The sequence below is a fragment of the Eptatretus burgeri genome, chromosome 16 (assembly GCF_056783735.1).
Source record: "Eptatretus burgeri isolate ZD-2024b chromosome 16, Ebu_testis_v1, whole genome shotgun sequence".
NCBI lineage: Eukaryota > Metazoa > Chordata > Myxini > Myxiniformes > Myxinidae > Eptatretus > Eptatretus burgeri.
Genome location: NC_140976.1, coordinates 4,551,817 through 4,577,257, shown reverse-complemented (window position 1 = coordinate 4,577,257; position 25,441 = coordinate 4,551,817). Strand labels below are relative to the sequence as shown.

Genomic DNA, 25,441 nt, shown 5'->3' with positions numbered 1-25,441 from the left:
AGGCATCAATTATGCTTCGCTCACAAGATGTGAAGTTATCTTAAGGCACCATTGAGAGTCTGTGTTTATGGAACCCAAAGCAGTGATGTTTATGGATGAGTATGGTGGCGGTGCAAGGATCTCTCACCAGAGGCTGCAGAGGGTACCACGACGGGGGGCTGTCACCCAGGTTCAGTGTGTCCAGAGGCAACTCCAGCTGTCCGAGGAAGACGTTCCGATGGAGACGATCGTAGTGCCAGACAGACAGCCAAAGGCTGCGAAGCTCCAGCTGTGTGTGGCTGATGGTGAACTGGAGGGTGTGAGTGGTATCCATTGGTTGAACATGGTAAGTAGCGTTTCCCACCAAGATGTTGCCCTAATAATTCAACTCCTCATTAATTGGAGCTCGTGATGGATGAGTCAAGAGATCGGCTGCACATTGCTAATTGACAAACTCTTCGGGAGCGTGCGAATGTTATTTGCAAACGTGAACTTTAGACAACCAAGTAAATACATGAAAGATATTGTGAAGATTGACTCAATATTCAGTGAAGTTTCCCTCAACATCATCTCCAATGACCATTGCTGATGAAATCGACGAGAAACTTTAAAATGCATCATTTGGGACGATTGATTGATCATGCGTGCAGCAGATGGGCAGGAGGGTGCGGACCGATGTGCAAATTGTGCATAAACAGGCGAGGGAGAGATGTGAGGGACCACTTCCCACCACATTTGCATATGTAAAAAAATAAATGGTCCCTTACAGCATCATGAGTCGTGACAGTGGGAAAGCTGCAGTGTGCTCTACAAAAATAGTCCACTTAGCACAAGGTGCCTCAGTGGTAGCTCATCATGTCCCGAAGAACATTCCCGTGCGTACTCACCTTGAGGGTTTCATTAAAATGAGGGTTGATGGTGTTTTTCTTCACTTTGGTTTTCCGCTTTCCTTGCCGCGATGTGTCTGGTAGCAAGTAGGCCTTGACGTAGCTGATGAACAATACAAAGAATCAAGGAGTAGATCCCCGAGCTGTAATACCTTTGGCCGAGTTTGTGGGAAGCAGCTTTCTTCGATGACAACTCAACAGCATGGACGTTTAAAACAGAGATTTACATATTACGTACAGGGTGGTCATATCACCAGGAACCAACACCCAAATTGGTCAGTGTACAACAGCAATGTGGATCTTCACTAGTTTACGTCAACACCGAGCCTATACAGCACTGTTTCTGTCTTAATGGTTGCACCAGGAGAACCTAATGATCGATATTAAACGAGTGGAATAAAACCCCTGCGTTAAAGCCAAAAGACACCGTGAATGTAAGACTCGTGACTAGCATCAGAAATATCACACCAAACAAAGTTACAAACACACAGGAAATTGTCAAATGTCTGGAGCTTACGCATCCGTCCGACGATGTCTGACATCTCCGTGTGCCAGGTCCCGGCAGCAAATCACGCTCACTGCCAAGCTGCCTGTGCAGTACTCGTACAGCACACCGCACTGCAGCTCACCCTGAACCAAAGCTCCTCCTCTGGTCCACTGGACTCCCCAAGCTTCTCCTAAACCCTCGCTACGTAAACTGCCGCTGCTACATGCACTGCTCTATGGAGGCAAGGGAAATAGGGATAAGGTCAGGGGTGAAATTTATGAAGTGTATCTTGATGGTACAAACAGAGCAAACTCATGCTTTCAGATTATGTGTAATGCCTAGTCAGCAATGCAGGAGGAAAAACAAGCGTCATGGTGAAATGCAAACAATCATCAATGAATATCGAAACATCCAACAGGATATTGAAATGGCCGTCACCACGAGCAAGCTAACGAGGTTGTAGTGGAAAGCAATCGCCGGTTTTCAAGGACTTGGTTGGTGGTGAGGTTAATGTGGGAAAGCTTTACTCACAGAGTCCCATTCTTGCTCCACATGTGACAGGTACGAGTAGCCCCCTGGGCTCACTGAGGTGGGCTGAGATTGGAGGGCAGGGGTCGCACAAAAAGCCGGGCTGAGTCAAAGGTGAAGGATAATGAGTCGCAAAACACAATTGTTTGCAGATCAGCACAACTGATGTGAGAGAAAAACTGATGTAATTGTGTTGCTTCCCTCAAGCACCCCCCCCCCCCACTTCCTCTCATCAGGGGTTGAGAGAAGCAGTGAGGGCATCTCCCTCCTCCCCACTCCTCATCCCCCAACCCTTAAATTCTCACATTGGCACATTTAGATCCAAACTTATTAAATATTTTAAAATATGTAACAGCATTCCACCAACATTTTGCTTATTCTTTATATTTAGCCTTATTATATTGCACTTTGATTCAAAAAAGCAACAGATGCTGAAACAAGCCTCAACATAAACAATTTTAGAAAACGCAGCTTTTGTAATAAAAAAAAACAAAAAAAAACAAACACACTTGGAGCAAGGACTTGGAAAACAGCTCAAATGAGCTAAGATCCTCGTCCTCTTAATGATGACGTCATAAAAACGAATATGACGTCATTGTGATGCATCAGGTTTGCGATAAATTATCTGTGCTAATGCCCGGCTTGATTCCCGCAAACAAAATTCAAACACCTTGCCTAGTTTCGGAGATAATGGGAAAGGCGATTTCCATTAGCGGCGATATTATGACGTCAACTTTTTATCTCGGAAGAATTACCAAAATCGGAGATGGTTACTACCTGCGCATGGGCATTCTGCATATACATGGCAAGTTTCACGAAGATCCGATGAAAACTCTGGGTTGTGAAACAAAAAATGACCAAAAATAGGGATGACGTCATGAAAATTGATATGACGTCATAGTGATGTATCATATGCATGGTAATTCATCTCTGCTAATGCCCTGTTCGATTCCCGCAAACAGAATTCAAAAAGCTTGCCAAGTTTCGGAGATAATTTTTTGGCGATTTCCATTAGCGGAGATATTTTGACGTCATAACTTTTTTTCTAGGAGGAATTTTCAAAATCGGAGATGGTTACTGTCTGCGCAAGGTATTGTTACATATATATGCCAAGTTTCAGGAAGTTTCGATGAAAACTGTAGGCTGTGAAACAAAAAAGTCCACAAGAAGAAGATGAAGAACAACAACGCGAGTAAGACTTAGAGATCCTCCACGAGGATCTAAAAAATAATCTTGGAAGAGCAAGGTCACTGATGATAAAATGGCATCAAGGTAGAAGGGGTCGGGCAATAAATCAAGGATAAATGAGCAGGCGGATGAATGAATGAAATAAGAGATAGGAGAGAGGAAAGCGAAGGGAAGGAAGATGGTGACCTTCAGGTAAGAGGGATCGGGAGGGTTAAAAGGGATAGAAAACATCACGGATAGAGACGGGAAACGCTATGAGATTGACTTCAAGTCTTGAAGCTCTGGAGGTAAAGGGTGTGCCGTTGTACTGACTCAGGAAGGTGGTTCCACAAGCAGAAGAAAATAGGAACAAAAGAGAGGATGTGTGCAGTAAGCCTGGATTTGGAGGGTTAGCAAGAGGAGCTTTCTGTAAGAATGTGTGCGCCGTGGAGGGACTGGGAAGAGCAAGACCAGAAGATAGGTGGTAGAAAACAGAGATAATGTTGAGAGCTTTCAATTCAACAGTATTCAGGAGTGAGAGGGTCTGAGGCAGCAGCACTCACAGTGGAGAGCAGTATTCCACCGAGCTATAGGCAGAGAAGTTGTAGTTCATAAGAAGTTCAGATTGACTGAGATGCCAAGTATGTGGTTGGTTTTGGAGGCCAGCTTTGATCGTCTGCTCAAGAGAGGCCATGGCTCATGGTAAGGTTCAGAGGTTTGCAGAACTGAAGATGGTAAGTGGCTTAACCCGACAATCCTCCAGAGAAACAATGAGAGAATGTGAGACTTTCCTGGATTGAATAACTTGTCCCATGTGTCAGACCAGCATCTGATCCTCTCCATGTCCACAGAGAAGGATGCAGGAACTGCTCGTCCCTGGTTAGAATGGGGGCGTGACGTCACAGCTCAGCGTGAAAAAGAAGAACATTTCAACTTTTAATCGCAAAATCACCGACTTTATAAATCGGAAAAAGACTCATCATATCTATTTTGTTCGGGCATCAAGGGATAGAATAGCATCGAGGTGGTCTGAGTATTTGGGTTCCGCTTTAAGGTGGACAGTGAGGATTAATAAATATTCCTTATAAAGTTACCCTTCTGTCTCCTGTCGTGTGTTACCTTTAAAGTGTTACCCTTGTCATATGTCTCCTGTAAAGTTGGTTTCACCCTCAAAACACCACTAAGGGCACATCAGTGTCTATTTCTTTTCTGCCGTGACACCCTCCAGGACACGGTGCACTCGCTGTGGTGCCCTGAGGTCAACATGTAATACTATCATTTCCAACTTTTGGTTGTTTGTCTGTGTTCTATCCTCATTAAATGCTGAGTATCAAGCAAGGCAGCAACACGTACTATTTTATAACTCTGGTATGACTTGGCTGGGGTCTGCTCGAACCGCCGACCTCCGAGAGACAGAGCGGACGCTCTAACCATTATGTCACTGATACGGTTACATCTTACCTAGTTTCTTGACCCTTGTAATTAATTTTTAAAACCTTTGCGTCATTCAAAATCTTTACTGCTGTGTGACCGAGACCTGGTTGTTGTTGTTGTTGTATGGACTTCCAGCGCAGCTTGGGGTCCCGCGAGTCAGTCTCCCACTGCCGGTATCACTTTCCGTTGTTTCGGAATGACCTCCCTGTGTGCATGAACACAACGAACAATGAAAACAAGTTGCAGCAACACGTCACCTCATGATGTTGAAGGAACATAACCAGGTTCAAAAGGTAACACCGACTGATCAGCATAGTTTCGCGAAAAGTTACCCTAATGCCACACCATCAGGCAAATTTGTAACACTTCCTCATTCGGATCAAAAATGGACAAGAAAACGGTCTAAATGTAACCCCGAGCGTGCCTAGGGTAGAGGAACATAAAGCGAATCTTTCTCATGGACATCATGGGATCCATAAGTTGTCAAAGTGCCATCAGATGACACAGCCAACTTTTTAAGGAGCTTGTGCATCGAGCATCACATGACCTTCAGCGTGTTACATCAGAATGGTCGTTTCTACCAAGAAATGGTAAATTTGGTACACAGAGTGGGATTAATGAGGAGCTAAGCTTGGAAAAAACAATGGCTTTTTGGCGAGTTGCCAAATTATCGCACAAAGGTAGTATTCCGCTATCAGCCATGACAGGCCGGTGAAGTGAGGCCGAGACGTTGAAACGCACTTACCCTGTCAGATGCTGGACTCTGTTTCCTGCACCGTTTGAGAGAAATGAGGCTGCCCTCCGAGGGGGACAAGTTTGGATTGCCATCCCCCCCACTCTGGTCTTCTTCAGTCACCAATAATGGGGGTGGTGAGGGGAGGGTCACATGACTGTTAGCTCAGTTATGACAACGACAATAAATATAATCAGAAAGATTACTCATTCATGAAAACAATGTGGCAGGCAGTAATTATTCATCAATATTTGAATAAAATACGAACATTTAACTCAATAGATGAAAGAAACAAACTTGAATTTAACAGCAAGAGTCATTCCCTCCACCAGCAAAGGTGGATGGAGTTTATGTTTTCACCCCTGTCTGTCTGCCTGTTTGTTTGTTGGTCTGTGAGCAGGATATCTCAAAAAATTATGGATGGATTTGGATGAAACTTGGTGGCAGGTGGGGTGAGTGACTCGGACGAATCGATTCGATTTTGGTGAAGACTTCAGAATGGCTTGCTTGAGTTCCCGAAATGATAATTCCAGGTTGAGTGTAGAGCTTACAAAAATGGGCGTCATTGAGGTTGTCTTCATGTTGGTTGGTAAATTGAGGTTTATACACTTTGAACTTGTGTCAGTGTTTGTGCCTCCAATGAGGTTGGAGAAGTGTATTCCCAGGGTGGTAGCCTTGTCTCTGTTTAGACAGAGGGTTTCGTTGTTGCAGACGAGCACCTGGTGTTTCAACCTCCATCTTTGCTTACGTTCGTACATTTTACCCTTCTTCAGATGTTTTTGTATTTTTTTTAATATACAATGTCAAGGCTCATATAAGAGCTAACATACAGAACGAATAACAAAAGAAGCAGGAGACAAGAGGGGCGGTAGAGGAAAGGACAAAACAGTGGGGAACAGAGGCATTAGGAGATCTGTGGAAGGGAGAGGGATGGGGCAGGGAACATGGGGTATACAAAATGGACATTACAGGGACTTTCAGGAAGGAAAACAGGGAATTGGAAGGAGGTAGGTTTGGGGTGGATTAACGGGGGTAGAAAAGATCGAGGATTTGGATGGGGGATGATAAGAGGTGGTGATGAACAGCTATTTTGAAGGCCTGGAGGGAAGAATGGGATTGAACAGAGTGAGGGAGTTTATTCCAAAGGTGAGAAAAAAAAGGAATGAAAAAGTGAAGGTAAGCAGCGATTCGTGATTTTGGTAGTTTTCCCAAAAGGGGGTTGTTGGCGGAACTTGAGCACCCTGCGGAAATATGGTGGGGACAAATCGCAGAGAGAGCAGGGGGGCAAAACTGGAGAGGAGACAGTAGAAAACAGAAAGACCACCGACCTATCTGCGGTGAGAGAGTGAGAGGCCCAAGGACTCAGCCTCATCGTGGGAGATACCAATGATCCGAAATGCCTTGGTTTCCACAGCATGAAGCCGAGAAAGGTGGTAGGCAGGAGCACCAGCCCAGTGGAGAGCAGTACTCCATCAGGCTGTGGATGAAAGCTTTTGTAAGTGGTCAGGAGCTCAGGTGGGCCGAGGAAGGACTTTGCACGATGGAGGATTCCCAGTCGACGATTGGCTTTGGAGGCCAGGTTTGAAATGTGGCTTTCCCAGGAAAGATCATGGCAGATCGTGAGACCCATAAGCTTGGTTGAAAGGACTTCTTCAAGAGGATTGTTGAGAAAGTGGATGGGGGGGGGGGGTTCCCAAACGGTCCTTTCGGAGAGACAAAGTGATCGTGTGAAATTTGTCAGGATTGAAAGACATGTTCCACGTGTTGGACCAGTTTGTGATTTTACCCAGATCTGTAGTGAGTGAAGAAGCTGCTGCTTGCCGGTCTGAGGGATGACAGATGGTACGGCAGAGGGTGGAGTCATCGGCAAAGAGATAAAGAGGATTTTCCAGAGAGTCAGAGAGATCGTTGATGAAAACCACTTTGGCGTTCTAGAGCTCTCCTCTTGGTCTGAAATCGCATAGATTTTGTAAATACTTTATTCTGGCCATCAGTTTTGGTCTTAATGTTGCTCTCATTTATTGGGGTCTTAATTTTGGGGACCTTCAGGACAGCTTTGGCATAGAATAGTTTCCCTTCAGTTTTCACCTGTTGGATCTGGGCAGCTCTTTGGAATTCAGGGCATCCTCTGAAGGCTGCACTGTGATCCCCACCACAGTTGGCACAAGACATTTTATCACTAGCGCAGCTTCTGTATTCATGGTCTCCATTACATGTGCTGCGGAGTTGTTTGCCCCAACAGACTTGAGCAATATGCACAAACTTTTGGCACTTATAACAAGTTAAGGAGGAAGGGATGTATTCACGTACAGTGAAGACTTGATACCCTCGGAAAATTTGGGGGTGTAGGACTGGGTTACTGAAGGTGAAAAAAAACGGATAGGGTGTTGACCTTGACCCATCCCTGACCGGAGTAAGACAGCGGGCATCAACAACTCCCACATCAGCGAAATGGCTCTTAATGTCAGCAATTTCAATGGAGGAATCAATCCCGTAAATGACTCCTCGGCTCTCCCTCAGAGACCTATACTAGGAATCTGACACGAGACTCAAACATCACCAAAATAAGAGGCTCTCAACACTGTTTCCCATTGGGCGACCAATTTACACTCAAGAAATAGGTCACTGGATCTGAGCTTTTTGGCACTGTAAACGTCTCTGAATTTGTTTTTAATCAGTGAAGCCACTTTAGTTGGGTTATTGGGGCTCAAGGGTTTGGAACCATCAGAGGCGAAAACTATTAGCAGCAGTTTAGCATGGTACTCTTTTGGGATAGTGAGGACCTTAACCACGTTGGGAGAGTCTGACTCATCGCTACTGTCCTGCCGAGGCCTACTTTGCTTCCCAGCCCGATTAACAATCAGTGATGAACCCTCGTCATCTTCGCCAGACAAGTTGTCCATCATTGATCACCTCCTTCAAACACCCCGCAAGATTAAATTTGGCGAAATGAATGGAAGGTCGAACGTGGTATAGGCAAGACAGAATACCGGAAGAATGCCAAAGCTTCCTCGATCCTCAAAGACATGCCCTCCGTCGGTATGCACCCTACCGAGTGCCGTTCTAGTTTAATAGGGAAGTATCACAATCTCACTGACTCATGAGGCCACAACCGGATGTCAGATTTAAAAGGTCCATGTACAGGTAGTGGAGAAAAAAATGGAAACACCTGGGTAACGGCGGGGCACCAAGTACCATGGAACCCTGACATTCACTGACCACGCATAGTTTATAAAATGTGACTTGCTTTGACATTCGTGCTTCGTGTATTCATGTTTTTTATTTTTTGTTTTTAACACTTCAGGACTGGTCTCCTATATCCACCACCACTGATATTAATTCAGCCTGGGAATTCTTCCACAGAAACCTTCCCTCTCTTATGCACAGATTCGTCCCACCTCATCTTCAATTATCTTACCCATCCTGCTCTTGGTACTCTGCATCCGGTTGTGAGGTAGTTGCTTTAAAAGAACTTGCATTCTCCTCCTAGAAGGCAAATCTGACCGAAGGCAACCTCAGATCATTCCACAAAGCCCGCAACAAGTGTGTGTCTACTCTCAAGAGAGCCAGAAAACAACATCTGTTCAATCTCAGGAATGAGCTTACAAACTTGTCTCCATCCACTAAAACCTGGTCGTGCCTTGTCAAGTCTATCTCTCCATTAATTCGAAACGCAAGGCAATTAAAGAAGGCAAGCAACTGCAGATCAATTGATTGTAAATTTAAACCTGGGGCTTGAGCAGCCAATTTCATCAAAAACGGTCCGCCGAGAACGCCACAGAGTGGAATATCATAGTCGGGTTGCAGTGCCCAAACCGTTCATGACACTTAGCAATGCAAATTTGCGAGTCCAGTGGTGCAAAGAGCACAGACAATGGACTACCGAGCAGTGGAGAAATGTGTTCGGTTCAGATGAATCGTCCTTCACCATGTTCTCGACAAATGGACGAGTGCATGTGTGGCGTCAACCTAAAGAACTCGACAACCCCGAGTACTTGGTTCCAACAGTGAAGGGTTCTGGTGGTTGTGTAATGTTGTGGGGAGCATTTTCCTGGCATGGTTTGGGTGCAGTCATTCCCTTAGAAGGCAAGATCAATGCCACTTGCTACTTAAATGGTACCGAGTGACCATCTTCACCCCATGTTGCAGCATTTCTTTCCTGCCAGGTCTTCCAGGATGACAATGCCCCCATCTACAGAGCATGTGTGGTCACCCAAAGGTTTGATGAGCATGACACTGATGTTATCCATGTGTCATGGCCTTCTCAGTCACCAGATCTGAACTCAATTGAGCATTTACAGGATATTCTGGAATGATGCCTGAGACAGCGTTTTCCATCTCCATCAACCACATGTGAGGACAACTCTTGGGGATGCCTCTTTGGGGTGGTATTACCCCCCAACACAAGCCAGGGGCCAAATATTCCCCTTTCTTCCCTGCTGCCCGGAGTTGTTAAGGCAGCGCGGTCATGGTCAGAGTGCTGATCGGTCCCCAAGGACCAGCCCATTCCCTCTTGTCTGTCTCTTCTCTTCCTCTGTCGTGACCCTGACTTTGTGAAGGCGGGGATAACCCATCTTGGATGTGGGGGATCTCTGGGTCACTCCTGGGAGATCTATCGGCTGTCTCCGTGCAGTCTGGGGAACAGTCTGGGGCTATAAAACAACCGCTAGGTGTATAATTGATCGACTTTCTCCTGGAAGAATGGTGCCACATCCCTCCTGCAGAATTCCAGATGCTGGTGGATTATATGCCACGGCACATAAAAGCTGTACTGGCCCGCACATGCTAGTCCAACACACTATTAATTTACTTTACATTGGTACTTCCATTTTTTTGCTCACTACGTGTATGTTCTCTTGCAGCCACAATGGAAAACAAGTATTTATAAAGACTAGAGTCGTTGTGCATTGGTGGAGAAAAAGGACGGTCCATTTCCTCAACCAAAAGTTGAGACCGAGGTTTGCTAACTTCTGTGAGTAAGGTTCCAGGCGTGAATCCTTCTTCAAAGCAAGAGAAGGTGCTTTGGAAGGGATTGATAGGCCAGCTGTTCTGTGTGCAATCAAACAGACAAAATAATATAGCTTCCACAAGAGATGATTTGTCAGGTTGTGTACCAAGGCCACACAATGGGCTGGCAGGATACTCACCTCTGAGCCGTCTAGCCTGGGTTTGAATCTCAGCCCAGCTATAAACTACCATCCTGATGTTTCTCATGCAGGGCGAGACATCAATGTGCGTGCTGTCCTTGGGATTGACATTAAACCAGATGTCCCCCATCTGCCGGCATTAGTTGGTCATCATCGGCACCCTGGAGAAAATTACAAATTCCTGCTCTAACCTACAAGGGGCAGTGCATCAGTTGCACAGCTGTGCACCCAGCAAACGATGCTTCCCGCAGTCATATGCTACAAACGGAAGAAGAAGATGGCCACACAGGATCGGTAGGTTCATCTGGGAATTGCATGCCAAGTATAAATGCGAGTTTATAAAGAAAGTAAAGGATGTTACAAAGTAAAAGATATGTAACAGGGACTTGGATACAATTTTCCTGTTCACAAAAATCCTTTTATACAGATATACAGACAGCAGCCATTTTGACATCCATTTAACTTTCACTGTTAGATAAAGATAAGAAAACTTATCTATGATAATTCATGCGAATAATAAAGAAAATAGATTAAATATAAATAAATAAATACAAGAACGAATGAACATGAGCGAGACACCGATTTCAGTGCTCAATGATGAGTGAGTGGACCTGGACGGCCATGTGAGGTCCCAAAGACCGATATTATAATTACGCATTTCTAAATCATAGCTCCCTGTATTGGCCAAAGAAAACGGTGAAAAATATAACTTTGACCCAGTTTTACTTTCAATAAGCACCGATATATGCCCATCCATTGGGACCATATTCTGTACAGAGCGTTGGTGCTGCCGAAGCAGTCTCCTTGGCTATTGGGTACAATCCTGGACGGGTCGCCACTCCGACACAGGATACTCGAATGGCTCAATCATCCCAGCAAGCTGGTACTCATTTTGCTGACCTCGGAAGGATGACAGGCTGAGTCAACCCCCTGGTGAATTAATTCAGCAGGAAATGAGGCTTGAACTCAGGACCCTAGGATCCCACGCCACCACCTTAACCACTGAGCCAACACCAGGCATATATATATATATGCCCAGCCATCAATTACTGCAGTCTGAAGGCCTTTACTCCTAAAGAACTCGTAATACTTAGCAGCGTCCCACGGCCAACCTCACCCATAGCCAGCGGGTTCTGCTCAGTGCTCCTGGACAAGGCCCGGTGTGGTTGTCGACCCAAAGTGGGTGACTTGATCAGCAGCAACGGGCTTCTGCGACCCTGGTCTCAGCCACAAGACAAGCAGGATAAGACGATCAACATCGATTCATTTTCAAATGGAAACTAACATAAAAACATAATTACAACTTGTTCCTCAGTCTGGATTCGGAAAGGCCAATGGCTCCGAGCATGTCAGTCGTCCCTCATTGGACAGCAAAATATTCAGAGAGAAATAAAGGCCGCAGAGAAACACATGGAAAAAATTTTTTATTCCATTTCTTGTCCACCATCTACTCGATGAATCCATCAAACTGCGAGCCCACCTTTTGGTTAGAACCATGATGAGTAGGAGAGCGTTTCGGAGAAGATTTTAGGAGATGGCCATGAAGTTTGGGCTGGGAAATGTCCATGGCATTCCCGTTACCATCCACGGTACCACTCTCGCTTTGACTGGGCAGCAGTGAATGTGGAATGTCATTGGGTGTACCATCTCTGTTACATACACTCAATGGGAAAGAACTTACAGAAACTAAATGCTAAAACACATCAGTGCTTGGCCGTGGTGAAACCTCTCCAAATAATGTAAAAGGTTAGGCCATAGATCACTCCCAAAGGTCATGGAGACCATTACATCATCCTAGCAGTAAACAACACCGATCGTTTACTATGGGTTATAGATAAAGGTCATCATTCGGAGTGATGGAAACCTACATTTTCTCCTGCTAATGTGGTGCAGCCTTAAAAGAGCAACTAGGATCCCAGAGTGTTCCTCATAAATCTCCCACTATTGAGGAAAGAAGGCGAAAGTAATCAGGAAAAAGAAAAAGGAAAGGATTCCCCCCCCCCCTCAAAAATACATCTCTGAACTTGCACACTTTTGTGGCACAATTATCCACCATACCTGAATGGTTTTGGCATCTCGGTGTTTCTCCAGGTTTTGGAACTACCTGCACCTCCATCGATACCGTCATCTGCGACGTCCTCAAAATCCTCGAGAACTGTGGTGCCTGCAGCATACTGCTTGGCTGCATTTACAAAAAAAAAGTAATGAAATAAAAAAAAACAACCAGGGAGGAGGAATATTCTACAAACATCACCTAACACAAGTAGCATAACCCAACAAACAATTCTGAGAACTTCAAAACTACCAATAAGACACCACCACATCGAAATGTACAAAACGTACAGCGTGCACACAATTTCTCATATGCACCCACCAGGATGCAGATGCAGAGAAGCTCGGATCATGTCTACAGCATCACTGTCCACATTTGGGAAACGGCGAGTGCGTTCCTCAATAAACCAGTCGGTGAGGGCCATGCGCACTTGGCTGTACACAACGACCACAACATTACACACTGCTTACGATCCACCGCATTCCCTGCAAAGCCTACCAAAATGTCTTTAGTCTCAAGTCGACAACGTTCTCACCCAACTGGGTTTCACGACAATGCACTGAGTTTCACAGAAGAGATATGAAAAGCAATCGCCTCCGGTCCGCCAGAAGGTAACAATCAAAGTAGACGTGCACGCTCAACAAAACATTGTGTTGCTAATGATGGGACTATGATGGCTGAAAGGGTGATCATGATCCACCATCATGAATCATGCCTCAGAGGGTGGGGATTCGGGGTCATCGGAGTCAAAGCGGAAAAAATATTGAACTCCAAGTTTTGGATTGGCTCATTCCTGTTGGAACGTTTTCCCATCTTTCGACTTTGCTTTCAATGGGAAGTGCGGGGAGTTGTGATGGTGCACCATCAACTTTGCTCAAGTTACCTTTGCTGTCATTATCAGCATTATCATTGTTATCGTGTACCATTATAACTTCAATACCACATACTTAATAGACATACATTCTGTGCAGACAGACGGACAAACAAGAAAGATGTCATGCACAGCACAATATTTGCGAAATCAAAATAAACAATAGTTGCCATGGAAACAGCAAATTGATAATTTGGAAAATTTTACCTTTCAAGAGATTTACATTATGGAATGTTGTGCATAACAAATTTGGTTGAAGCATTTTCTAATCACGGCTTGATAGATGTTTTGCATGTTTTGGATGGCCTTGACCTGACCTTCGACAATTTTTGACCAAATTTTAAACACCTGTACTACCCATGCAGAGAAATAAACTGTTTAAGTTTCAATTTCATATCTTGAAAAATTATTGAGATATGGTAATTATAGATTCACAAAAAGCCCTATTTGATTATAATGCGTAAAATTGTTATCATGGAAACCATTGACATGTCAAAAAGGGCTAAATCGATTGTTCTGATATTTGGTGAACCAGGTCAGTGACCCGTGATGCAAGTTCTGTTAAAATTCCAAGTCAGTCGGATGAAAATCGACGATTTTATGCCACCTTGACCTTTTTAACTCAACAACAATATGCTTTAAGGTTTTGATCGGTGAACCAATTCAGTGGCCCAATATACAATTTCTCTTCAACCTATAGTGGAGTACCCAAACTCTGGGTGGGTGGAGATTGTTCATTACTTGCTGAAAAAAGTATATTCTGTATATTGCTAGAATACTATAGATGTTTGTGTAATGTGCGTCGAAAGTGGTCTAACGGGTAAACAGGTCTAAAGGGTCTAAGGTGTCTATTAAGGGGTGTGAAGATCTAAAGGGTCCAAACGGTATACAAGAATCTGAAAGGGATGTCAAGGTCTAAAGGTATTTTCCAATTGTAGTTAGGGTCTAAAGTGGTCCAATGAGTTTCAAGGGTCTGAAAGGGTATAAAGGTCGAATGGATCTGAAGGGGTCCAAAGTGTCTAAAGGATGGAAGGGGTCTTAAGGGTATGTTCCTATTGTAGTTAAGGGTTTAAGCCTTCAGGGGTCTAAGGAGTCTAAATGGGTTGAAAATGGGTGTAAAGGTCTAAGGATCTTATAATGAGTCTTGGCATAAAAGGAGTCTAAAGCATCCTAAATGGGTCTAAAGGAGTCAAGGTGTCGAAGCGGTCTAAAGGTTGTACAGAATTAAAGGGTCGAAGGGAGTCTAAAAGGTCTTAAAAGGTCCAAAGGGTCTAAAATGGTCTTGAAGGGCCGAATTGGGTACATTCCAATAAAACGTAATTAATAGAAATACTCACGGTCCATCTCACACTCAAATAGTGCTTAATTAGTAGACGTGCTCTCGTGGGTCGACCAAGGCTTCAACACGACAAGGGGCGGGAGTGGAAGGGACAAAACAGTGGGGAACAGACACATTAGGTGAACTGTGGAAGGGAGAGGGATGGGGATGGGACGGGGAACATGGCGAAGAGAAGATGGACATTTCAGGGACTTTCAGGAAGGAAAGCAGAAGAAATGAAGGAAGTGGGCTTGGGTGGATTATCGGGGGTAGAAAAGATCGAGGATTTGGATGGGGGAAGATAAGAGGTGGTGGTGAACAGCTGTTTTGAAAGCCTGGAGGGAAGAATGGGAAAGAATAGAGTGAGGAAGTTTATTCCAAAGGCGGGAAAAAAGAGGAATGAAAGAGTGAAGATGAGCAGTGATTCGTGATTTTGGTAGTTTTACCAGAAGGGGGTTGTTGGCGGACCTTGAGCGCCCTGTGGAAATGTGGTGGGGACAAATCGCAGAGAGAGCAGGGGGGCAAGGCTGGAGAGGAGTCGGTAGAAGACAGAAAGACCACCGACCAACCTGCGGTGATTGAGTGAGAGGCCCAAAGACTCAGCTTCATTGCGGGAGATGCCGATGATCTTAAATGCCCTGGTTTCGACAGCGTGAAGCCGAGAAAGGTGGGAGGCAGGAGCACCAGCCCAGAGGGGAGAGCAGTACTCCATCAGGCTATGGACAAAAGCTTTGTAAGTGGTCAGGAGCTCAAGAGGGCCGAGGAAGGACTTAGCACGACGGAGGATTCCCAGTCGGCGACTGGCTTTTGAGGCGAGGTTGGAAATGTGACTTTCCCAGGAAAGGTCATGGCAGATAGTGAGACCCAGAAGCTTGAAAGAAAAGACTTCTTCCAGAGGATTGTTGAGAAAGTGGATGGGGGGGGTTTTGTAAACAGTCCTTTCGAAGAGACATAGTGAGAGTGTGAGATTTGTCTGGATTGAAAGACATGTTCCACGTGTTGGACCAGTTTGTGATTTTATCCACATCTGCAGTGAGCGAAGAAGCTGCTGCTTGCCGGTCTGAGGGATGACAGATGGTACGGCAGAGGGTGGAGTCGTCGGCAAAGAGAAATAGAGGATTTTCCAGAGAGTCCGAGAGATCATTGATAAAAACCAGAAAAAGAACAGGGCCCAGAACGCTACCTTGAGGAACTCCAGCCTGCACAAGAAGAGGGGATGAAAGAACTCCATTTAGGGCCACACGTTGACTGCGACAGGAGTGGAAGTCTGCGAGCCATGAGTGGAGATGGCCTTGAATACCATGGGAAGAGAGTTTGGTGAGTAGGGCAGGGTGCCAGACTGTGTCAAAAGCACGTGATATGTCCAGGGATACGGCTCGGATTTCCTGTCTGGCATTGAGGACCTCCATCCATTGATGGGAGAGCAGAAGCAGCATATCCAGGGTAGAGTGACCTGGTCTGAAACCAAATTGATGATTGGAAATCAAGCCATTGGAGAAGAGGAAGGATTTCATATCTGAAGCGATGATGGATTCCATCACCTTGCTGATGATTGGGAGAAGGCTAATTGGTCTGTAGTTGCAGGGATCTGTTTTTGCACCTTTTTTATGCAGGGCAGTGATGTTAGCAGATTTCCAAGCAGATGGCAGATGACCTTGGGCAAATGAGAGGGTGAATAGAACAGAGAGAGGGTGAGCAAGAGCAGAAGAGCAGGCTTTGAGGACACGTGGGCTGATGCCGTCTGGACCGGTTGCAGAATCTGACTCGAGGTTTGAAAGCAAGCTCTCCACCTTGTCAGGAGAAAAGGATACAGAGTCCAGGGACAGTTGGGTGCAACTGGGTAAAGTGGGTAGAGATAGTGATGGGTTTAGGACACAAGATTTAGCTGCAAACACCGAGTTTAGACATTCAGCTTTATCACGTGTGGAATCAGCAGTGCGGCCATTTGAGGTAAGGGAGGGGATGGAGGGGGAACATACACCAGAAACAGATTTGATTAAACGCCACCAGGATTTTGAGGAGGGAGAGAGGTTTGAGAGTTCAGACTTGAGATGAGAAAGATGTTGTTTTCTGGCTCTCCTGAGGGTAGATACACACTTGTTCCGAGCTTTGTGGAAAGAACTGAGATTGCCCTCAGTTGGGTTTGCTTTCCATGAGGCAAAGGCAAGTTGTTTCAGGACAACTGCCTCGCCACAAGCTTCAGTAAACCAAGGGTGGGAGGAAGGGTAAGACAACTGAACACGAGAGGGGATAAATCTGTGCATGAGGGAGAGCAAGTTTCTTTGAAAGAATTCCTAGGATGAGTTGATGTTTGAGAAAGTAGTGATAGGAGACCAGTCTGTAAGTTTGATGGCTGCTCGGAGACCCTGCCAGTCGGCTTGAGTGAAATGCCAGACTCGACGGCGGTGAGGTGGTTCTCTGATAACAGCCAGAGAGATGTCCACTTTGACAAGGACGTGGTCAGAAGAACCAATTGGAGCGAAGGAAGAGCAGCAGATATTGTCAGGGAAATTTGTCAAAACCAGATCCAGAAGAGATGGAGTACCATTGGTTGAGATCCGGGTCGGGAAGTTGACCGATTGAGTCAGTCCCAATGAGTCGCAGAAAGCTTTTGCTGAGGTGCCATGGCAGGTGAGAGAGGTACCCACACCTAGCCAACTGGCGTGATGACAATTGAAGTCACCACATAAGAGGAATTTAGAGTTTGGATGAGAAGATAGAAGATGGTCCATGTTTTCGGATAGTGAGGTGTAGATGGAGTCATCACTGTTCGGTGGACGGTACAGTACACATATAAACATGAGGTGGGAGTGGAGGGGAAGCCGAAGCCAGAGGTATTCCTGGGGGTGTGGGGGAGTGAGAGCAGTGCATGGAGAGTGAGGAATAGAGTCTTTGATGAAGAGAGCAACACCTCCACCAGGACGAGGCTCAGGTCTGTCATACCGTAAGAGGGAGTAGCCAGGGAGAGATACTTGGGAGTCAGACACGTCTTGGGAGAGGAAAGTTTCTGTTAGGCAGATAATGTCTGGTTTGTCAGTGGCAACCTGTATGGAAAGATCTGAAAGGTTTGAGCGAAGGCCCCGGATATTTGAGGTCCACACTTTTAATGAAGAGGAAGGGGAGGAGGCTTTGGGTGCAGGAGGTGGAGGGGAGGGGGAGGGTAGGACAAGGGACGAGGGGGCAGGTAAGGAGGGTTGCTGAAGCAGTGTGGGGTATTGCAGAATAACGAGGGGAGGGGGCCGAATGAGGAGGAGCGAAGGCTCTGTGCTGCTGGGGGAGAGGGTGGACTAGTGACAAGGAAGAAGGCAGTTGAGGCTTTGAGCTGGTGAAGTGAAGAGATGGAGGTGAGAGGGCAGTGGAGGGAGGCAGGTTGGTGGATGAGAGAGGGGGCAACTTTGAGAAGGAAGAGTGAGGGGGATGAAAGGTGGGAGAAAGGTGAGGGGGGAATTTTTGAGAGAGGTGAGAGGGAGGCTTGGAGGGAGAAGAGTGGGATGGTTGCTTTGAGAGTGAGAGTGAGGGGTGAGGGGGGTGAGTTGGCACTGAAGTTGGAAAAAAATAATGGTTGATGGAAGGCGAGCATCCATGGCAAACTGTGGTTTTTAAAAGTTTTAGGTCAGAGATGCGATTTAACACAATTCTTGATGGATGCAATGAAGGCGAATTCAGAGAATGGAGAGAAGAAGCGCTGTAATCGTTGGATTTTTTAGGCAAGGAATGAAGGAGAGGTCGAAATGAGAGCAGTCTGTTAAAATAGCAGAAGAGTAGTGCATTGTGAAACAGTAAAGAGTACCACATGTGTGAGAGAGGAAGATGAAGCATTATAAGATCGTTTTTGTTGTTAAAAATAATGTATGAGAGAGTTCAACAGATTAGGTCATGGAAGTGTAAAAAATAAAAAATAAAAAATAAAAAAAATCGAGGAAGAAGACGAGGAGGAAGTTAAGAGGAAGAAGAATCGGGAGAAGGTGAGCGTGTTGTTGTTGTTGTGCGCATCATAACGGATCATCCGTTATGATGCGCATAATGATTTGGCACAGGTTTTACGCCAGATGCCCTTCCTGATACAACCCTGGTCAACTCTTGCGACACAGGGATACATAAACATATATATTGTTGCGGTCTTCGCGCCCGCCGGCGTGCGACGGCCACGTAACTCGAATCGCGGCACGTCGCCCACCGGACGGACAATCCAGTCGTGACCCTCTCGGACTAACGCCGGGAACCAGTCACGGGTGGACCTTTCGGTCTCACCGCGATCGAGCCAATCAGCCCCCGCGTGGGATAGGGTTGCTCGCCAAATTCGAACTACCTAAGTACCCACGCGGAGGGTAGACCGGGCGATCGCACCTCGCCGCAGGTCGACTTCGGACACGGGCCACTTAAGCGACCCGTTCCGTACTATCAGAATAACCGAGCGGTGTTATCGTCGACCTCGACGGTTCGATTAATTATCGGGCGTACTCAGCCCACTACCAACCCTTCACGTGAAGCAAGATGGGGGTTCAATGGGGGAAAAGACGAAGCGAAGCGGGAGAACAGTTCAACAATAAAGCACGTTTATTCTCGGCACACGGGAAGCACACAAATACAATTCCACCAAATGCACACAAAAAAGAAAACACAATTCCATTTACACAAAAAGCAAACACAAAAGTGAAAACACAGTGCAGAGCTAATTCCGACTACCGAGCACACGGCAACACTTATACAATTCTACTTCACAGACGGCGCCGACAACACATACCCAAAACCAAGGAAAAGAAATACCCTCAAGAATGGGGTAGGCCTGGGGCCGAGACCTGGTCGGGCCTACCCGTCTGGTGATGAGACGCGGAGCGGCGATGGCCCCGCAACCCGCGGGCCTCGTGGACAGTGCCTGGCAGGGGGGTGGGAACGGGGCCCCCTTGGTCGCACTATCTCAGCGCGGGGGGAACAGGAGGGGGTTGCTGATGCTCGGGGTATAGAGGATCTTTATTATGTGCGCGACGAGCGTCTCCACCTCGGCCAGGTCGCGCTGCCGGCCTCCCAGGGGTGCAGCTCCCTGCACGACGCGAGCACCCTTCGTCCGACTCGCCGCCTCTCCACAGCTCGTCCCCTCCGTTCCGACTCTCCTTCGCCTCGTTCCGACCTTTACGACTCCCTTCTTCCTCGTTCCGACTTCTTACTACCTTTTTCTTCCTCGTTCCGACTTCTTACTACTGCTTTTTACTGACGAACACCGTCCTTTTATCCCCCCGTAACTTCGCCTTTGACCCCCTCCCTTTGACCTTTCAACTCGCTCCCCATTGGCCCGACAAAAAGTGGGCGTGAAGGCTTTTTGATCCACAAATTTGCATATATCGATCGCCCTGGGGCCGGGGCCAAGTCGCTCCTCGCTCACCGATTGGACGGCAAAAAGTGGGCGTGTATCGTTTTGGATCCGTTTTTGAAGCAGAAAATCCGTGATTTTGTACACGCTGTTCAACGTGCGCCCTACACGAGTCCAGCATCGGTGCCCATGAGTGGCGCGAGACGACGGCGATGCGATGGTGGCGAGTTGTGACGGTAAAGGTCGTGGCGGTTGTGGTGAAGCGGTGGTTGTGGTCGGTGGTTGATGTTGTGGTTGTGATGGTGGCGATTGGTCCAAAATAAAGATAGTAAAAGAAAAACGGCTATCCTGAAGAGTCGCAGCACGTATAAATGACATGTATTCCCACTAGACAACGGGTTTGGGCCTAACTACACATGCACTTACCGAGATACCTCACCTAAGGGACCTGAATGGTGGTTTGCGAATCTGGTAACCACAACACTACCCCCTTCCCTTTTTACAGACTCGTCCCGAGTCGTCAAATTTTCGTGTGCCATCATGTGTAGTTTTCCCCTAGTACACTTTACCTACGGATCCCTGAGTGCGACATTCATGGTATTCGTGTCCCCAAAATAAATAACCTGAGGGCTGCGTAACTACCTAAACAAACTCACTCACACGGACGACTTAAATAAAATTGCCGGCGCTAGACAGACATGCCGGGGGCGCACTCATATTTACAGTACATCTTACCCTTAACTTACAAATCTTACACTAAACCATGGCCCAGGATCATTGAACTCTGCAAAAGAAAGCAGTTAGCAGGGAGCCAGGCTGCCCACATGCAGTCTCTGACTCAAACAATGCAGGTGACAGGGAACGTGGCTGGCTGCTCACACGCAGTCCAAGGCCTTCCCTTTTGAACTGAACTCAGTGAACCACAACGGTGCATGGGCCGCACAAACGTAGTCTCCGTGCCAGCTCAAGTGGCACACGCAATGAGCACAACGAATGGATGCATGAACACAAACACGGTGCACGGGCCGCCACTGCAGGCCCGTGTTGTAGCTGCCAACAGGGCAGTTCTTGCAGCTTGCAAACTGTTGCCTTGCGGATCCTGGCGCACATGGAAATGAACAGGGGGGGGGGGAAAGCAAAAATTGAACGGGGCTGGTGAACATGGGCAGTGGGCATGGCATGGCAAAGGTAGCAGGCAAACACAGCCCGCCGAAGAAGGCCGCCGCAGGCAAACACAGCCGGCAGATGAACTGGCCGGCACAGGCCTTGAAGTAAAACAGCCAGCAGATGAACTGGCCGGCACAGGCCTTGCAGCACACAGCTGCCGATGAACTTGGCCGGCCTCCGCCTTGAAGCAAAACACGGCCAGCCGATGAAGTTGGCCAGCCTTTGCCGTTCAATGGAGGTTGGTGGAGGGAGTGCGGTGGTGCTGGCCACTTGGAAGGCGGGCTCGGACCTACCTACCTGTCTCCCTCCCAACCTATCGCCTTTGCCTGTCACTGTACATACCCACTCCCTTAATTTGTCAAACCCCAATTTAGCCCCAACTTATTTTTTTGTTGTTTTTATTTTTACTCCCCCACTATAAATCGTCCCCTAACCCCCTTTATCGTCCTTGTTCGGCTAACCTATCCTGTCACCTAGCCTACTCCCAACCCCTACGTTCCCTTCCCGGAGGGGAACAAGGGAGAGCTAACGTCCTGTGTCGAGGCCCAACGAAGCCTCAGAATGGCCTCCCCAGAGTTCGGCGATCTAACCCAAAGTGGGTCCAGCGGCCCACAACGACAGCGAGGGGATGGATGGTGCGGAGGGGTACACTTCCTAATCTACCCTAACCATTAACTCTTAAACTACCCCGGGGCTTTCAACAAGCGCCTCTCGCTTAAACTATTGGTTCTATAAACCCAGATTCCCGTCGCCTGTGTTGGTGTCCTTACAATTTCGGGCCTCGCCCCCCAATTTTCTCTCCGTGCCCTCACACGGTCTCCTGGCTGGGACACGTGGCTCCCTTTGGCAGGCACGACCCTCTGCCGATTCTCCCGCTATGGCACCCCCGGGCACTACACTGCCTCCGAGCCTACCAGCTCCCTAACACCGGGGAGTGCCCCCCATGGCACCTCCCCTGAAACGCACACGTGGCAGGCCGGCCTCCCGGGCCCCTTTCCGAGGGTCACCCGTGCCCACTGCACTGCCCACGCGGCTAATGGCGCCCCGGGCCCCCGCACCAAGCAGGCGCACCCGTGCCCACTACTCTATCCCGGCCCCCCATGGGCCCATGGCCTACCGCGGCCGACTAGCCTGGTGCCCGGGGTACCCACTCAGCGATACTCACCTTTCGCAGCCACGCTCCCAAGCCCGTCAACAGGGCTCCTGCACCCCTCCAAATGGGTTTCGAGCCTACATTCCCACCAACAGCAAAACGACCTCCATTTTTCAATTTGACTAACCCAGCTAACTCACTTTACTCTGACCCCGGGGTCCCTTGGGCGGGAGTCACTCCTCCCCCCAATCACTCATCGCACCATGCATTCCCCATTCGCTCCACTCACACAGACCCGCTGGCCTCACTCACTCAACAAGTACTCACCTCACAACTCACCAACTCTTCAACACACACACCACTGAACTCTGCCATCCTTCTAACTACCTCCCCTAACTAACTCGTGCTCCCACGTCGTCCCTTAAACTATAGCACGTTCCTTTTAACACTACGTAGCTAAACTACGTCCCCTCTACACACTCACTGTCAGTCTGTCTCTGTCTCCAAATCATAAATTCATTTTATTTCCCAACCTAAATCTGGCTACAATCCCTCTAACTAATCCATTCCACGGACTCCATGAGGACTTACCCCTGCCCCATGGAGTCGGTCTAACTAAGCTAACCCTTCCCCCTAACTAGTTTCCATCCTGTGCCCCGGTAAGGGGGTCTTTCACCCCTTGCCCAGGAATCCTGTACACCCGAAAGTGAGGCTTGTTCTTTTTTTTTTTTTCTTTACATGCGCAGCGCCAGCGCGGCAACTCGCGCTCTTTGCAACTGCCCGTGACGTCATGCAGCTGCACGTGTTCCTCGTCCCTCCTTGGACGGTACCATCGGCCGGGATACCCCTCCTGCCGGATTCCAACCCCACGTGCAGCCATGGCGTCACCGTGCGCATAAAAAAAAAAAAAAACAAGCCACACGTCTCGAGGGGTTTCCCACGCGAACACATGTGCTTTGCCCGTTGGAGCTTAACACACACGATCGCGTGGAGAACCCGTCCGGTCCAAATCCATTTACCTGCCTAAACTTTGTCCGTCCGCGGGATCGGCAAATCCACCGCGTGCGTTTCCGGACCGGGACTTCACTCTCGCAAGCGAGCACGTGGCGGTCTCGTGCGTTGCACAGCACGAACCGCGTGCTCACTGCTGGGCGAACCCGGCACGGTCCTCGAAACAACTACAGCCGCTACTCGGCTTTCGTTTCTCCCATGTCGCCGTCTCCGTCTCCATTCAACCCACGCACACCTGCGTGTTACGACGCACACAGTCCACACCATCACATCCACACGGGGAGACGCGGCTGCGTGCTCCCGCATGCCGACCGACATCTCCCTCTCATACCGCTCTCTCACACACACGGTCTCCCTGGCACACAGCGACCTTGCACACGGCCGTTCACTCACGCGTGCCTCACTACTCACACAAACCATACTACTCACACGTGGTGCTCCATTCACTCGCGCGGGGGCACTCACCCGCGGTGCCTCACCCACGCACGCAAGTGCACTCAACCGCTGTGCCTCATCCACACACCGTGCCTCACTCATACACGCGGGGGCACTAACCCGCGGTGCCTCACTCACACTCCGTGCCTCATCCACACACGGCGTGCTGGGAAGCACGTACTCCGGCACCATCGCCACCACACCACTCACACACGGGGTCGCTTCCACACACGGTGCCGCACTCACACCTTGCACCACACACACAGGGACAACCACACTGGGGATTTGTGTCCCCACAAGGGTCTCCGGGGCCTCTACACCCCCCAAGCTCTCCGTGCACCCGTCCACAGCACTCGTCCCCTCAACCTCGCAAAGCACGACCGAACTCACCTGGTCGTGACTCGCCTCAAGGGGGCATACTCCCTCCCCTCGTTCCTGGAGGAGGCCATCCCGCTGCTCGCACCGGGTCCCTGCACGCTCCGCGAGCTCAACCCCATTGTCCTCCACTACCTCCGTGTGTGCGTGCGCGTCACTTACCCCGTCTTCATCGTGTAGTCTTCCCTCTATTTTTTCTGTCTCCCGTGTCTCTGCCAACTCTTCACCCTTTACCTCCCTTGTCTCAACTATTATTTCTGTTGTCGTCACCTCGTGTCTCGTCTCACACGTTTTGGTCTCCCCATTTAATTTTTCCCTTTCGGTCATCGTCACGACCCTCGCCCAACACGTTCCACGAATTATTTTTTCACCCGCCTCCACCGCGGGCCTGTCAGCCGTTGCACCCCCACCCAGCTCGTTTGCTCCCACACGTGGAGTCGCCATTTTGATCTCCCTGGTCATGGCCTTCATGCCCGCCTGCAGGCATCGGCCCATGTTCTGCGTCTCACCCCGCAGCTCTTTCATTTCTTCTTTCATGTTTGCTTCCATTCCGTTTATTTGCTGTGTATTCGCATCCATCGTCGTTTTCACTTCATTTGTATTTGTATCCATCTTTTCATCCATTTTTTGTGTATTCGCATCCATCTTTTCGTTCATGCCTTTCATTTCGTTCTTCATATTCGCATCCATCTTTTCGATCATTTGTTTGTTCATGCCTTTCATTTCGTTTTTCATTTCATTTGTCATTGCCGCATTCATTTGTGCCAGCATGGTGAATAGCTGGGCCATGTCGGATGCACTCAAGTGAGCCGTTTCGGCAGGGGTTGGGGAAGGGTCTTGGTGGAGAGGGGGGGGGGAGGTGTCATACACTGCGGCCGCTGCCGCACCCACCTCGGGCCCTGGGTTCAGTTGGGCGAGTCCGTGTTCCTGCACAATCAACATTTCCTGCTCGGGGATTCCATCCTGGGCCATGGACTCTACATTATTACACATATACATTTCTAATACCCCCGGCTCCCGCTCGCCTTGAGACGCCATCTTGCTTCTCGTGAAGGGTTAATTTGCTCGCTCGTAATTTGGAGGGAATCGGGGGTCGCTTCTCTCACCCCTGGACCGATTCCCGTGAATTTCGCTGGAGACAGGAGAGCCTGTTGTCCCGCTCTCCAATACCAGTGCCGCGAGGAGGGCGATGAATTTGTATCCCACTCCTGACACCAGTGTTGCGGTCTTCGCGCCCGCCGGCGTGCGACGGCCACGTAACTCGAATCGCGGCACGTCGCCCACCGGACGGACAATCCAGTCGTGACCCTCTCGGACTAACGCCGGGAACCAGTCACGGGTGGACCTTTCGGTCTCACCGCGATCGAGCCAATCAGCCCCCGCGTGGGATAGGGTTGCTCGCCAAATTCGAACTACCTAAGTACCCACGCGGAGGGTAGACCGGGCGA

The 25,441-nt window shown here is 48.4% G+C and overlaps 1 protein-coding gene across 9 annotated transcripts in view; it reads right to left on the bottom strand.

The window, feature by feature from the left end:
- The window catches only part of LOC147010360 (synaptotagmin-like protein 5), a 69,877-nt gene that overhangs the window by 3,795 nt on the left and 40,641 nt on the right, over window positions 1-25,441 (bottom strand). For 7 of the 9 annotated variants that reach the window (XM_085860630.1, XM_085860628.1, XM_085860629.1 and 4 more), the window contains 10 exons: window positions 12,737-12,849; window positions 12,421-12,544; window positions 11,843-11,969; window positions 11,480-11,579; window positions 5,228-5,328; window positions 4,586-4,687; window positions 1,885-1,947; window positions 1,384-1,586; window positions 867-969; window positions 128-355 (listed from right to left, as the gene is read on the bottom strand). In XM_085860630.1, coding sequence (XP_085716756.1) covers window positions 128-355; window positions 867-969; window positions 1,384-1,586; window positions 1,885-1,947; window positions 4,586-4,687; window positions 5,228-5,328; window positions 11,480-11,579; window positions 11,843-11,969; window positions 12,421-12,544; window positions 12,737-12,849 — 1,264 coding nt within the window. The remainder of the gene's footprint in view (window positions 1-127; window positions 356-866; window positions 970-1,383; window positions 1,587-1,884; window positions 1,948-4,585; window positions 4,688-5,227; window positions 5,329-11,479; window positions 11,580-11,842; window positions 11,970-12,420; window positions 12,545-12,736; window positions 12,850-25,441) is intronic. The other 2 variants (XM_085860625.1, XM_085860626.1) reach the window with 2 other exon arrangements.